The sequence below is a fragment of the Struthio camelus genome, chromosome 1 (assembly GCF_040807025.1).
Source record: "Struthio camelus isolate bStrCam1 chromosome 1, bStrCam1.hap1, whole genome shotgun sequence".
Lineage (NCBI taxonomy): Eukaryota > Metazoa > Chordata > Aves > Struthioniformes > Struthionidae > Struthio > Struthio camelus.
The window spans coordinates 40,548,406-40,563,905 of NC_090942.1; the positions used below are offsets into that span (position 1 = coordinate 40,548,406).

At 41.4% G+C, this 15,500-nt stretch overlaps 1 protein-coding gene across 2 annotated transcripts in view; it reads right to left on the reverse strand.

Moving 5' to 3' along the window:
• The window catches only part of CPM (carboxypeptidase M), a 39,804-nt gene extending 24,814 nt beyond the window's left edge, over positions 1-14,990 (reverse strand). The window contains exons 1-3 of one of the 2 annotated variants that reach the window (XM_068935277.1): positions 14,854-14,877; positions 14,553-14,703; positions 14,134-14,310 (exon numbers count right to left, since the gene is read on the reverse strand). Coding sequence is in view for 1 of the 2 variants with exons in the window: in XM_068935267.1 (XP_068791368.1) it covers positions 14,553-14,703; positions 14,854-14,871 (169 nt within the window). In the remaining variant the exon portion in view is untranslated. Of the gene's footprint in view, positions 1-14,133; positions 14,311-14,552; positions 14,704-14,853 lie in introns of both variants that reach the window. The other variant, XM_068935267.1, reaches the window with a different exon arrangement.
• Between the last annotated feature and the right edge of the window lie 510 nt (positions 14,991-15,500).

The following is a 15,500-nucleotide window of genomic DNA, read 5'->3' on the forward strand; positions in this document are numbered from 1 at the left end:
CATGAGCAAATATGTGAGTTTAATCTAACCAGACTGTTAAGTAAAGCACTTTCCACATTACAATAACTAATGTAAATGCATCCTTTAGGGATATAAACCTTATAAGCTGTAAGTAAAAAAGGCAGCTGTCTCTGCTCAGAAAATAGACACTCTAAAGGTATAGTTTACTAGAATAACATAAGTACCTGAAAGTGGGATCAGATAAATATCTGTATGAACAACTGTAGTACATCAGATTATTTTGCGCAGGTTTCTGCCTTGCTGTCAGTATAGCATATTCTCATTGTCTACTGAGACAGAAAGGATTATCTAAAGACTCAGACTGGATTAGCATCACTAATGAATAACACAGTTGGTATCCCAAGAGGAGCTAGGGCACTTTGTTAATATCAGAAAGTCTTCAAGGTATTCTGAAGGATTCAAAAAGACAGATTAATCACATTCATTAGCCGGACATATCTGACAATATTCAGCATGTACATAGGTAAGCAGAACAAAACGAGAAGAGCCCAACGTAACACCAGATTACATGTCTAATCAAAAGATTATTTGACAATAATCAAAACAAAAAAATAGGTAACGTTTCTTATTTGGGGAGGGGGTAAAGGTCTTACTATTTATTTTCCCAAATATCCTGCTTAATGGAGAGACTGTAAAAGAGATCATACTTCACAAAACCCTTAGCAAAAGCTATTCTAACCATGCTGTTCTTGATAAGTTTTTGGAATAAGTTAAAATCACTGATAAGAAAACAAAAGTTTGTTTAAGGATAATAGCAAAAGAGATTAAATGGTATAGTACCCGGGCAGCATTTTTAAATTTCGTTTTCAAGTGTTAAGACTATCCTATGCTCTGTACTTGCATTTGTCAACCTTCTCAGTGCTAATACGGTCCTGTCTCAGTCAATTGGTGCTATTTCTTGAGATAGAAAAGACTCAGCTGTTTCAGCAACAGATGCACTGTTACCAAGACAGTTAAGCGGTGGGCCCACTGCTTATCTTAACATTTCTCATCTCTTTCCATGTATCTCTCCTTACAGGCAATGGTTTAAGGCCATCTCTCTCTCTAAACAGAGAAGGAAAAAAAAAAGTAACAATTTCCCACTATTTAATAAGCACTTATCTACTTTCAGAGATTATATTAGTCCATCTAATTTAGAGTCAGTATCCGATGAGCAGAACTGTGGGAATGACCAATGACTCTTAAAAAATAGGTACTGTTTATTTGTAACCAAAGCATTTGAGGAGGGAAGGGAGTCAAAACAGTTCATAGTTCATATGTTTGCTTATCTTTCTAAAGGTTTACAAATTTTCGGTTGCTTGGGAAGTCCATAGCTGCTTCAGACACTTCCATGGGATTTGTATTTTATGGGAAAGACAACCTGTTCCTATGCGTATGTGACTCATCACTAATACCATCTTTAGTTCTCATCATTGAGCTAAGCACACTCATACACAAAAGCATGAAAAACTGCCAGTGCAGAGCCTAATCTCTGCAATAGGATTTTATAGTTTATTTGAACACAGAGCAAAGAAAATCCAACAACAAATAAAAAAAAAATCTCAACAAAAAAATGCAGAAAGCAATACTATTTTTAAAGTAATATACACTAGCCTTACTCAATATTGGTCACTGACAGGAAGAGAACACCACAGACATATAGAATTAGCCTGAGCAGGCTTTCCCTGCTGTTTATACTAACTGGTTTCATATTCACTCCCTGAAACCAAACAGACTATTTTTTTTTTCCACCAACTCTTGTTTCTATTAGTTAGCATAGGATTTTTAATTCAAAAAAGCTACTTTACACATACAAGAAAGAAATACTGCCCATTCACAGTAGTACAACTGAATCATCACAAGCAAAGTGATTGACATTTGTGGCAAGCTGGAGTAAGAAGGGGCAATGGCTTGTTTCAAAATGCAACTTATCCAAATCCAATTGCTTTATTTGGCTACCTTTGGCCACCACAGGCAGAGGAGGTCAAAACTATTCCTTCCACTCAAAGGGAAGGGAGGTAGTAGAAAACCAGGAGAAGACCACAGGTTGTTGCTCCTATACATCTCAAAGGACGCTGGTATACTCTGAAGTTTTCAGCACGTTGAAGTGCCTTGTCAAGAGACTTGCTATGCATGGACTATAAACATCCTTGGCAGATCCCAAACATTATGTCTACAGTAAGAATGGGAAGCCCATAACAATACACATCTCAAAACTGGCAAGCAGAGTCCTACAAATTCAGACAGTGAACGGCCTTGCTTAGCTGGCTGGAGGGGAAAAAAGGCAAGATCAATTAACTTTAAAAAAAAAAAATCCAATACATATCATCATCATCATCATCTGTTTTTGGTTTAGTTAATAAGCTGTCTTAGTTTGACCAACTAATGCTTCTAGATTCTCTCTCAAAACGTCTCCTTAAAAATACTAGCAACAGTCTTTTAGGAAAGGCAACCTGTCTAACAAGTACTGCAGGAACTAAAACCCAGACAGTGTGACCAACTACAACAAACGGAATAACTTAGACCTTTGTCTCATCAAGAAATACCTTCTCGTGTCCTTTGTCCCCTCTTGCGTTTTGAGATCAGCGTAATGCAAGTGTGCATCAAAGCAAGCTTTGTACTTTAACCTACTTTAGGTCTACCACTCTTAGGAAATACCCTTTGTCAGAAACATCCATATTGCTGATCACTAGAAGTACATACCGCAGAAGTATCACTCTGCACTTAACCCTATTCCTACACTTTTCTCTGGCTATTCTTGGAAAAAGAATACTGACCTAGACTGGACTTTTGAACTGACACATTAGGACTAGTTTTTGGGAGCAGAGTTTGCTTTTGTTTTAGGTTTAGGATAAATGTTACTTTTTCAGAGCTCAAGCTCTCCATGTTTAACATTCGCCAGGTAACTGTGCAGACCATGTGGCATTTTGCGAGTTCCCTGGAATTCAGCAGGCTTCAGGTTCCTGCAAGACACTGGCTAGAAGCAAAGAGAAAATGCAGCTCAATTGTCCTAAACCCACTGTGAGCTCAACATGATATACAGCAGCTACAGTCATTTCACTAAATAGCTCCTACTGCCACTGACCTTTTCCATAACAATAAAATTAAGTAGACCCTAGATGCTAAACTGTAGCATCATCTGCTTAGAAACATCCTCTAACCTTTCCGTCACATCTGAGCCACTGTATAGATTTTAAGAATTACAGCACCAGAAGTGGAGCAGTTTATGGGGAAGGTTGCCTCTCAGCTGGAAAGGGAAAGAGAGCTACATTCTGTTCCATACATTATTTGTTTGCATCTCCAATAACAGTCTATTTATAAAAAGCTCAGAAAACCAAACTAGCAATCATATGCAAAGCCAACTTTCATTCACACAAGAAAAGCCCGCCTTAAAAGAAATCAGATCTCTCTTCTCTAGCAAAACTTGGCATAGAATGACTGCCTAAGGAACCAATGCTCTAGGGTAGGAAGTCACATCTTGCCTACCAACTAATACATAACACACGCATTATGAGTAGGCATCCATTTGTACGGGTGTATTATGAGTAGGTGTCCAGTTGTGCTCACTGAACTAGCTGAACACAATATGCCATACCCTAGCTACGCACAATAAAGCTTTAATTAGGGAACGCTGAGAATCAGTAACATCAGTAGCTCTAGGGATCTACGGCCGGAGGACCTAGGCAGATAGGCCCTCTAGCAGGGATGCAAGGTGCAGCACTCTTCTCCTATAATGGTTTGAGTAGGGAATAGAAAGCGACTAGAAGGTACTTTTCTACTTAAAAGCCTCATTCCCTGGAGCGGGGAGATGTCTTACTGTCTTGTCACTGCTCTCCTCTTGAGGAAGAGGAAAATGCAGGCAAATTGACCTTCTAGTTTAAAACATAGGCACAGAATAACAATTTTATTTCTTTTTAAGTAAATCCGAGACTAAAATTTGTTTAAAAAATAACATTGTAATGCAAGTACAACTCGTTACACCATGGACCAGTAATACCAACATTCACCATATTTTCCTCTATTTCTACGGAAATATAGGTCATGCAACATGTACCAAAGACCAGCAAATGTAGATTGTGATAGGCTAATAAAGAGAACTAATTTGATGATTGAAGACCTTGACTGCCTCCTGACTGATGGATGTTTTCTCTTTTTTCTTTACATTCTCTCCATGCGCTACTCTAAAGCATCTGAAAAACCAGCAATTCAAGGAAGGGAAAGCTTATTTAGGACCAGCTTATGTCAACACCGAGTTACATACGTATTTTGCAATGGAAGTACAAATTTAATTTGCTCCTTGAGAGCAGCAGCCCATAAATTTGAGTTAAATCATCAGTAACTATACAAAGGATCACAAGTCATGTTTCAAGACCATGCTTATTTATATGGCTAGAAATTTATGTATAATGTTCGGAGAAGTGGAAGTCTATAAGAAATGAGAGGGAAAACAAGTAACTTCTCAGTCTATTGTACATCATACTTAGTGTCCCAAGTTCTGCGTTCCTCTTTTTTACATCTCCTACATATTTACTCTCCCAACATCAATTAAAGGATATGGAGATAGACACAAATCAACTGAACCCACCAGTTGCACTTGCTAATATTAAGTTACACAGGCTTCCAGCATTGTTAAATGAACAAATTTCATTTAAGTTCACTGGTATGAATTATGACATCCAACTATAACTTATGTCTATTTCTAAACAAACATGGAGAGCTGCTGAGGGAAAATAGGATGGCTGTAAGTTTAAAATCTCTCTGCTCTAAAGAAAGCAAGGCAAGCTTGATAAACACATGCATACTTGTAGAGAACTACAAAGCAAGGACTAGAGAGGAGGCAGGAGAGCTGAGATTTCTCCCAGAATGTCGCTTTTAAATAAATGGTGTCATAGGAGTAGTGGACTACCTCTAAAAAGATCAGCTCTTTCCAGTTCAAAGTTACAACATACAGATTCCAGTAGCAGATAACAGTTTTCATGTAAGTCGAGGCATTTGGACCATAAGATAGATTCCACCTTCTTTCTCAGAGACCATAATAGGTCACAAGAAAGGACCATTTGACCAAATATCCTGTCTCAGACATTGGTCAACATCCAAGATTTAGGGAAGAGTAAAAGAACATAACAAGCATGTCCGACACTTCCCCTCCAGTCCTTGCTCAGTCTCTAAACATTGTCAGCTTCCAAGTCATATATGCTTTCAAGGAGACCTTGAAGTAAGCTATATTCCACCCTCTATACCCAAAATATAGTCTGTAGGCATCATCTGCCTTCTTGATTACTGTATAGCCTACAGTTATCATCATTTTTTTATATGGAGACCATGTAGCATGATTTATCTGGATATACTACAGCCTGCTCCTGCCCTCCCATACATCTCCACCGTGACAACATGGTAGTTGTAATTTAGTTGTGAGCTCAGGGGCTGCCAGGCTACTCAGGGCATGTGGGATTCCTCCACCCTACAGAGCAGATCATTAAAGAAAGCATTCTAACAACAGATATTTACTCTCCCAAACAACAGAAGATGAAAGAGACATCCGGTTGGTCCCCCATTACTCAGAAAGGAGAGTACTTTTACTTTACTTCTTAAAGTGCCAGTTTAACTTGCTTTCCTATAATGGTTTTATCCAGAATGCCACTATCTAGTCTATAGAAACAATCTTTGTTCTTCCATTGCCAATGGGCATGTTGCAATACGGAACTTCTTCTGAGTTTCTTTGCTCACCACTCTCCAATCTTAATCTCGTAAAAGAGAGGCAACAATGACATTATATTTAGTGGACGTTTTGCATTCATTTCAAAAACACTTTTGCAAAAATAGAGACCCAGAGATTTCACCTGTGGGTAACATCCAAATACTTTCTGCTAAAACATCCCCAACCAATATTACATGAGGGGAATAATAGACTCTTGAAGCAACTTTTAAAACTTCTTGTTTTCACATATGTATAAAAACCTGTAACTACAAAATCCTATCTGCAAAAGTACTGCTTCTTTTCCAATAGTCATCTTATTAAAAATGTATAGGCTTATTCAAATGTAAAGGGCTTGCATGACACAAGTTACAACCAATTTAAGGAAAAAAGCTGCATTTTATTTTTCAGCTGACAGCACAAAATTTGCAATTTTTAAGTTAACATGCTAGTGTAACCATGATGTTTTATTAATTTTTTTTTTGGGGGGGGGGAAGTAAATCTCCAATGTGGCAAATTTGAGAGAAAAACCTTTCTGCAAGATTTTCTGCAAGAACTGTCCTTAAGTTTTGTGTGTGTGCATGCATAGAGGAAAAATCACAAAAACGTGCACACAGCCACACACTTTTTCAGGTGTAGGAGGTAACACAGAAGGAAAGATGAAGATGACTGACCAATTCACAACAAGCAGGAGGAAGGGAAGATTTAAGCAAATTATTTTACTTTCACTGTAAGAGATTGCATCTTTAAAAGTAACTTCATAAACAGCTTATTCTTCTGTCAGGCAAACATCTGACACTGACCAAGCTACATACTCTTTATAAATTATTTGCATAATGAGAAAGAGTAAGCATTCTGATAGATCATTACTAAGAGGAAAGCAGTGTGAAATCATGTTATCATGAAAGTCTTAATGCCTGACTATCAAAGATTGATTGCATACAAACTACCTTTGTCACATTATAATAGTCAAACTACTACTACAGAAGGTAGAAATACTGTGCTATTTTCCTATAGACATACACACTATTCATTGGTAAACTAATTCCAGTAACTAAATTGTTAACATGATACAGTCAAAAGAAAATGGAAAGTATGTTTCAACAATTAAGGACTTGCCTAGCTTCAGTTAAGAGAAAGGTATTTAAAAGTTAAAACTGACACAGTAAAGGTAAGTTCTGTTTAAGCACATGGTTTAGAGCAAAGCTCAGTTGGGAGCTGAAGAATTTTCAAACTATGGGCTAATAATTTCTTGTTTTTAAACAAGAAATTGGCATTGGTTAGCCTAGAATCGTTAAGCCATGAAGGAGCCTGCCCTCCTTCTCTGTTCCTTTTCCCTTCCCACCATAGTGGCTCACAGAATACACTGCAAATAAAGTTTACAAGGCTGTTAATGTTAAGCCCAGCTATGAACCTGAACACCCTTTCAATAATAAAATGAACATATAAGTCTATCTAGAACCTTGTTAACCCACATTTATATGCTACAAGTACTGACAAAGACCAGAACAAAGACGGTTATGAAGGAAGATACAGAAAAGTGGCAGGGAAAGAGTGAAAAAAACTGGCAGAGAAGCAGGCAAGAACGGGTAAGAGTTTAACTAGCATGATAAATTTTAGAACTCCCTAGTTTTCAAACGAAAAGCTGGGCCTGAGCCAATTGGCTTAGTGTGCTTTAAACGGGGCCCTTAGAGCGGGAAACGTCTCATTCATGCTAATTTCTAAAAATGAACACTGCAAATCTCAGTGCTTTTATTATCTACATGCGCTGGGCTTGCCTCATGAGCTTGTGTTTCACAGTACTAAGGAAACATGCGGGTTGGGGAGAAAAGAAGAGATACACAAAGCAGAGACGTTATCAAAGACTGGAGACAGAGAAGGAAAGCCATCTGCAGCACTCAGATGAAACAAAATGAAGGTAATTCTCTCTTGGGCACAAGCATACCTTACACTACAACTCTAAGGAAAAAAAAGGAATTACAATATTCTCTTTACAGACATCGTACTCCCCATAGATTTCCCTCTATAGGGTTTCTCTTTTTGTCTTGAAGACAGAGTCGCCTTTATCACCTTTATCTTTTTCTTCCCTTTAGATACACTTGTACTCTTGTTTAGTTTGCAGAAACATTTAGTAACGGGTGACAAGGAGAAACTTACCTCAGAGTATATTGGACTAGATATAACCCTCTCATTCTATTTTTGTACGGCGCTAGGACCCCAGAAACTAACTTGACAAGAATTATTTCATTACTGTACAAACATTTTATTGATATAAATTTTAGCTTGATTTTCTTCAGCTGCAAAATTTCAAAATTTTCTTCAGCAGTATAGACACAGTAAAAGCATCCAGAATCTAAAGTGTTTCTAGTGCAAATTCAATGAAATTTTCACTGCATTTTACTGTCCATGGTAGTAACCCAGCCTCCTCCTTTACTGTATCACAAGCAATGGCTGAAAACAAGTTTCTATTTTTCCTAGGTAGACGTGGTCTGGCAGCCACATACACAGACTATTTATATATAGACTAGAGAAATACTGTACCCTGGTCTTTTAGCATTAGATAAAGGCTTTCACTGGAGTGAAATGAACCTGAAATCAGCACTCCTCCATTCAATAGCCTGCCCTAAATGCCTAGAAGTAGCCCATTTAGTGATCATGCTGTATCAGAACAGTCAGATTTATAATTCCTAGCGTATTTTGCGCACAACTTGTGCTGACATTTGTGCCAAATGATGTCAGGGCCAGGTTAAACACCTGGATTCTCTATTACCTATATGGTGAGGCAGATGCACTTCCCAGCACACTACAGAGTCCGGATCCCTGGTGCACCCTTTGGCCGAGTCATGGCTGCTTATCAGATACGAAGACCTGGGCATGCGCCATTCCCTTCATATTTCTGAGGAGGAAATCCATGAATGTGGGCAGGGAAGGAGATACAATGTGCTCTAACAGGCACCTCCAGTCCGGGCCACTGAGAAAACCAGTCTTCTGGGAGAACTGCAGATTACACCTTCCCTGTAGTACGTAGTATCATCTATACACCCAGACATGTGGAGACCCTGCATGAACTTAAAAGTATTATTATAATAACTGCATGTTTCAATCCCCCTCTTTATAGAGCAGGGGTAGCAGAATACTCAGTAAGATACTTGGAGGACTAGTCAAAGTTAAAGCGCTTAAGATTAATGGATGGAATGTGCCAGTTAATGGGCAAATTACAAAGAACAACTAACAGGAAACAGCAGAACAGAACGATTAAACCACATAGTTCTCGTCTGCAAAAGCTTTTAGAACAGCTCCATTGCAGGAAACTATTTCTGAAGACTTTTGACGAAGCTACAACAAAATTTGATCAGTTTTGTTCCATTTTGTCTTTTGCTTCCCCAATGATGAACTCTACCAAAGAAACATTAACCTATTAAGTCATCTCTGAAGCTCTCCACCAGGTAAATACGGAGGGACTTTAACCATACATAACTTTCTTTGCTCAGTGAGTGGGAACGGGCTTAAGGAAGATGCTTACAATTGTTCCAGTTGGACTGGAATTCTAGAAACGCAGGCTGGCCCCCAGAAAAGACAGATCTAAAACAAGCTATAATTAGCATGTTATCACTTTATACTTGATCCACAGTGTATCTTTATGCAGTAAGAGTTTTTAAACAGTGTGGATCTACTATAAAAGCTACCCAGCTGTTTCAGGGTTGCTTTCCTTTGCCCTCCTAATAAGGTCATGAGGTCTGTAGCTACTGTTATTTATTTTGAAGTTTAACAGCATGGCATCTTTGACAATGAAAACCTCAGCTCACACACTTACTGAAATATTTTATTTCTGATAACGTACACGGCAACATTCACTTCCTGAGGAGCCAGTTTATGTTTTTACCTCTTTCAGGGCAACTATTCTGAAGTGAAGAGGGTATTCTGTTGTAAAAGTCACTTAGCCTGCCTTTCCTCAGCATAGTTATACACTTATATTGCACAGAAGGATACAGGGCACTTGGAGCTGACATTTAATCTCTCCACAAGCCCTCTGTTTAGTGCAGCAATCAGTGTTACTGGTATGCAGACAGAGGACCTTCCTCTGGGACGAGAGCAAAGTCAGATTCAGCTACAGATTTGGTTTGAATGCAGAAAATGTGTTTTTTGATGTATTTATGAAAGTGAACGTGGCTGTTACTACAGATACTGTTAGTAGAGATACTAATTTAAAACACTCTGGTATTGATACTATAATAACACTCAAAAGCTCTAGTCAAAGATTAGGTCCTTACTTTGCCAGGCCATGCTTTTGCACAACAACAAGATACAATTGAATTCTCACCCTAAGAGTTTAGGCCATAGAAAAAAGAAAGAGTGACAGGCTAAGCACAGCAAAACACCATTTGTGTTTTCTTCCTTCCTTTGTACGTTGCAATACATCTACAGCACTGGGTACTGCACAGATTTGAGAACGCAGCAGCTCCAGTCAAAGTTCTTTTACTAGCTTATGCAACAACATATATGAAACAATATAAAAGCAACAAGGTATTTTCTGGGCTACCACATAGGTCTCAGCATTCTGACCTTAAATAACCTTTAGAGTTAAGGAAGGTTTCTTTTGCCTATGCCTGTCATAACTGTACGGATGGGTCTCTCTGGGAAGGGAGGAACCTTTTGTGTGTGTGTGTGTGTGTGTGTGTTTTTGTTTTGTGTGTTTTTGTTTTTTTGTTTTCTTAAAAGAATTTAATCACGTAATATATATTCTTCACACAAAAAAGTATTTATGAGAACCACCTGCTGCTAGCCTTGTTTCTTTCCCAAGGTTATCAACTAACCTGTGGACAGAGTCAGTGCTGCCAACACCAAGTTTCAGGAGATTTTTTTTTTCCAACTTGTGGAGAGAAGTCCAGCATTAGTAATGCACAGAGACAGCCCAGAACACAGTGTCTGATGATCAGCCTGTGTGAGCCAAATATCCCTGCCAGTTACTGAGGATTTATTTACTACCTTTGATGCCACTACTCAAGTTGTTCCGTCGTCCTGTTTGCATACCCAGTCAGAAGCAACTGAAGCACTGCTATTCTCTTAACATTAGAAAAATTGCTGGACTGCCCACCTGTTTATAGACCACATCAGGTAGCATGGTCTGTCACAAACATATATGCATCACCCACTCTTGAGAGGTTTGCACTTACTTGCTAAATTAGACCAAACAGATAACACTTAGCTTTGTCATCCAGCAGGCTACATCTTTCATAGAATCCTTTCTGCCCTGTTTCATGATGAGAACTTGGCAGGTGAAGCGCACAAATAACAGCTTACAAATATACAGATCTGGAGCCTGAATAGGCAGTTGCCAGTCACTCACTCTTCGCAGTAATCTGACAGAGGAATTCTGAACTTCCATATAGGGATGTAAATCATGATATAACAGATCGGGCATCTTTTCATTTGTTTTCCAGTGAGACTCTTGGTACTGGTTCCATTGTGTACGCTGCTGCTATAGCATGCATATGTCAAACAAACAGACTCTGTAAATCTCACCTCAGACTTATGAATGGCCAATCACACTTGACAGATTACCTTTTATGCAAAAATGACTGCCTTAGCGGCTGAAAGGAGTAGCGAACGTCTTCAACCTTGACTTCAGCAAGGCTTTCAGCCTGTTTCCCACAGCACCTTTGTTAACAAATTGGTAACATATGAATTGGATTGGCAGCAAGGTGAGAAACTGGCTGGACTGTTGGACCGAGCAGTTGGCGGTCAATGACTCAAAAGCCAACTCACAGCAGATTATTCGCAACATTCCTCAAGGGTCAAATACTGGGGCTGATACTGCTTAACGCTTTCATGAGGGACAAGGCTGCCATTCAGAGGATCCTTGGCAAGCTGAAGGAATTGCCCAGCAGAAACCTCGTGAAGTCTGACACCGGCAAATGGGAAGTTCCGTACCTGGGACAGAATGACCCCACATTGGGATTATCAGCCCAAGAAAATTACCTCACGCTTCTGCAGGCTGAGGACTGAGTTTGCAGCTCTGCTGAGGGTTCAAACAGACAAACTGCATGCAAGTCAGCAATGCACTCTTGCAGCAGAGAAGGCAACCTATATGCTGAGCGGTATCAGCAAGAACATAAGCAAGCAGCTTGAGAGAAGTGATTATTCCCCTCTGCCCATCACTAGCGAAGCTACATCTGGAGAACTGTGTCCAGTTTTGGGCTCTTCAGAGCAAGAGAAACATTGATACACTGGAAAAAGTCCCGCAGAGGGCCACTGAGATGAAAAGAAGGTTGAAACATAGGACATTTGAGGAGAGGCTGAGGGATGTGGGCTTATTCAGACCAGAGGATGATTCAACTGCAACCTTCCATTATCAAAAGGGAGATTATAGAGAGGATGGATCTGGACTCTTCTTAGAGGTGCACAGTGAAGAGACAGGTCACAGCTTGCACCAAGGGAAATTCTGATTGGATATAAGGAAGACATTTCCCCAGTGAAAGTACAGTTGAGCACTGGATCAGGTAAACAGAGATGCTGTGTAATCTCCATCTTGCAGATATTCAAAACTTGAGTGGAAAAGGCCCTGAGCAACAAAATCTAACTCTGCAGTTAGCCCTGCTTTGAACAGGAGCTTGAACCAGATAGCCTCCAGACCTAAATTACTGTATGACCTGCCTGGAGCATGTGAAGCTTCTGACCTGTACAGTGGCAGCATTTAGAGGTCCATGCTTAAAAACAAATACATATATTTCACACACACACAATCATTTCCTGAAGTGGTGACAGATAGATCCCTATTGCCCTCCACATTTAGGCTGATAAGAGTGGACCCTATACCCTTGCAGAGCTCCAGGTATACAGAAGCCAATATTTCACGTTATTCATAATCCAAATCTAGATGGCAGCATATCATTCTAAATTCTTAGATAAAACTCAGATTAGATTTAGGAATAACATAAGAGCAATGTTGATAGCAACAGTACAATTGTGTTTAGTGGTTTTATAGAAATAAGTCCTCCATAACTAATCTGTGGAAAGCACCACTCAAATTCATACAGTTTTATTATCAATGATTACCATATCAGGAATGTCAATGGCTCAAAAGCTTACTACACTGTATGATCTCAGTTTTTAAGCTCATTTAAACTCATTTCTGTTGCTCATCATAAATAAGTACACTTTCTCACACAGTTAAGCACAGAAGGCAGTAAACCAAAGTCTGAATCAAGGCACTGCTCACTCACAATCAAGAGATGGTGCATTTTCAGTTTTTGTTTTCAAGTTAATGAAACTCTAACATGCTCAACACTGTTATCCACTTTCAAATGCCTAGATAGGTACAAATCAAAATTTCAGCCTCTCAGATTGGATGAAATTTTTTGCCTTAAGATTCACAAAAATAAGCTAGCAAAGTTTATGCCAGAGAAGAAAAAAAATTCAGCCCTAACCAAAAAAGAAGTCAGCTAAGTCCCTTCAAGGCAGGAATATTAAAACATGGATAATTGGTAGTTTGTATTGAAGGGAATCATTCTTAAAAGGAATAGCCTTCTCTTATGTGCATGAATAACATAACCCAATATGATTCTGCCTTTGATGAAACCAGAAATAATGCAACTTAAAAAAATTGAAGATCCCTTGTCTAGCTCGAGTCTTCACATAGCGAGACTTTCTTTAAAGTGAGTGCAGACACGTACAAGAGCACACATGCATAGCAAGATGACAGCTGTCCGATACCTAAGTGAAACAGAACAGACTCTTTTCAACTAAAAGTATGTCCCAAACAATTATAGCTCTATTAAATCAAAAAAGAACACACACACAATAATACAAGGAGAAAGCAACGACAAGAAACTACTAGCATTCTTCATGATACTCTCCACCTAGATTTTTTTACAATACAAGCATAGATTTCATTATAGATGATACAACTGTCCTCACTCTTGTGAAATTAGATGAAATGGGATTAGAGGAACAGGTGACGTTTCTAACAAATGAAGTAAACTTTTCAATCCAGTTTTATACCTCATATCAAAGCAATCCAATGCTCTTCTGAACTGAAATCTACTTACTAGTTTTGAAGAAAAAAAATAGACATATGTCTTCTAAAGTATCCAAGTGCTAATAAATATTAAACTTTCTAATCTCTTTAAACAAAAGGAAAAAGCTCTTTAAAAAAAAATATTTCAAGGATGTACCAAACAGAGAGGCTAACTGAAATAACTGCGTAGTGCCAGAAAGATGATTACTGATGGAGGTATATTTTCCTGTAGGGTTTGAGACTGAAGTCCCATTCTTCACTTAAGATACAAGACCTGATTCGGCTACGGAATTTGGAAACCTTTTTCTACTCGGTCTAGATTCGCTGGAATAACAGAGCCAGGAAAAAAAAAAAAGTAAAAAGGAGTGTATTTTTAGCATACCCACAAGTTAGAAAACACACATTACTATTACAGCCCCACCTAGCACGGGCACTCAGCAAGTTGAGTATCATCCAACTTCTTAAAACTCCGTTTTTTAAAGGCAGTCCTCTTTCTGAAACGCCTCTCAGGAGTTTTCCCAAATCCCACAATAGCTGCTGGGAGAAGTCACGTCCCAGTCGGAGGAACAGGACCGCAGGGTGACCCCAGGGCTTCTCACTGAGGTGTAAGCAAGGCGAAGAGGAAGCTCGGAGGCGACGGCAGCAGCGAGGCTCGCGGCTGACGCCCGCGCCGCCCGCCAAGCGCGCACCGGCTCCGCGACTGACCACAGGCTATTCTCGCCGTTTTCTGCCCGGAGCGGGCAGCGTGGCTGCTCCCCGAGCCTGGGCACAAGAGCCAGGCTCGCCACGTTTTTCTCCCCGTTTCGGACGGAAAGCCGGCGCTCGCTGCCGGCCGCCTACCTTCCACCGAGCGCCCGACGCTGTGCAAGTGGGTGAGGGACGGGTAGGCGGCGTGCACCTCCCTCAGGAACGCCGCCAGCTCCTCCGCGTCGTGGTACCTGAAATCCAGCGCGGCCGCCGCGCACACCAGGCACAGGATGCCCACGGCGCCCTGGAAACAAGCAGCAGCGGGTGAACGACCCCCCCTCCCCTACACCGGTGCCTCCCAGCCGCCGCCGCCGCGCAGCCCCTCCCGCCTCAGCTCGCCGCCAGCGGCAGCAGGTGCCGCTGCCCCCTGCCCGCCCGCAACGGCCGCTCCTACCCCGAGAGCCGCCCGCATGCTGCCGCCGCCGCCGCTCTCCACCACTGGAGCCGCAGCGCCGGCTGGGGGCCGCCGCCGCCGCCCTCCCGCCGGCCGGCCTCGCCCCGCCGCTGACTGACGCCGGCCTCCTCCACTCAGGTCCCCCCGGCCCGCCCCGGGCGGGCAGAGACACACGGAGCGGGGCCGCCCCGCCCTCGTCCCCCAGCCCTGGCGGCGCCGGCCGCCGCCAACGGCTGTCACCTGCGCGAGCCGCCGTGGCGCGACGCGGCGCCTGTCAGCGCGGCGGTGCCCTCCCCGGCGTGGTGGTGGTGGTGGGGGGGGGGAATCGGCCGCCTTCCCCCTGCCCTGCCCTCCCCGGCATGTCCCTCCGTGCAGTGGGGGGAGAAAGGGGGCTTCAGTGTGCGGCCGGCGGCGGGACAGCGCGGCCGCCTTGGCCGCCTTCGTGCTGGTTTTGCCGCGTTTTTCTCCGCGGGAGGGTGATGGGGTGGGTGGAGGGGGAAGGGGTGTCTGAAACAAAGCCGAGCAAAACGAAAAGACAAGCAGAAGTTCCCCACTTTGACTTGTGGTGATTGCTTCGGGTTCACAGGAAAGGTTGTTCAAAAAGCAACCCAGTCGTCTTGTCAAGCCTCTTTTTCTTTTCTTTTTTA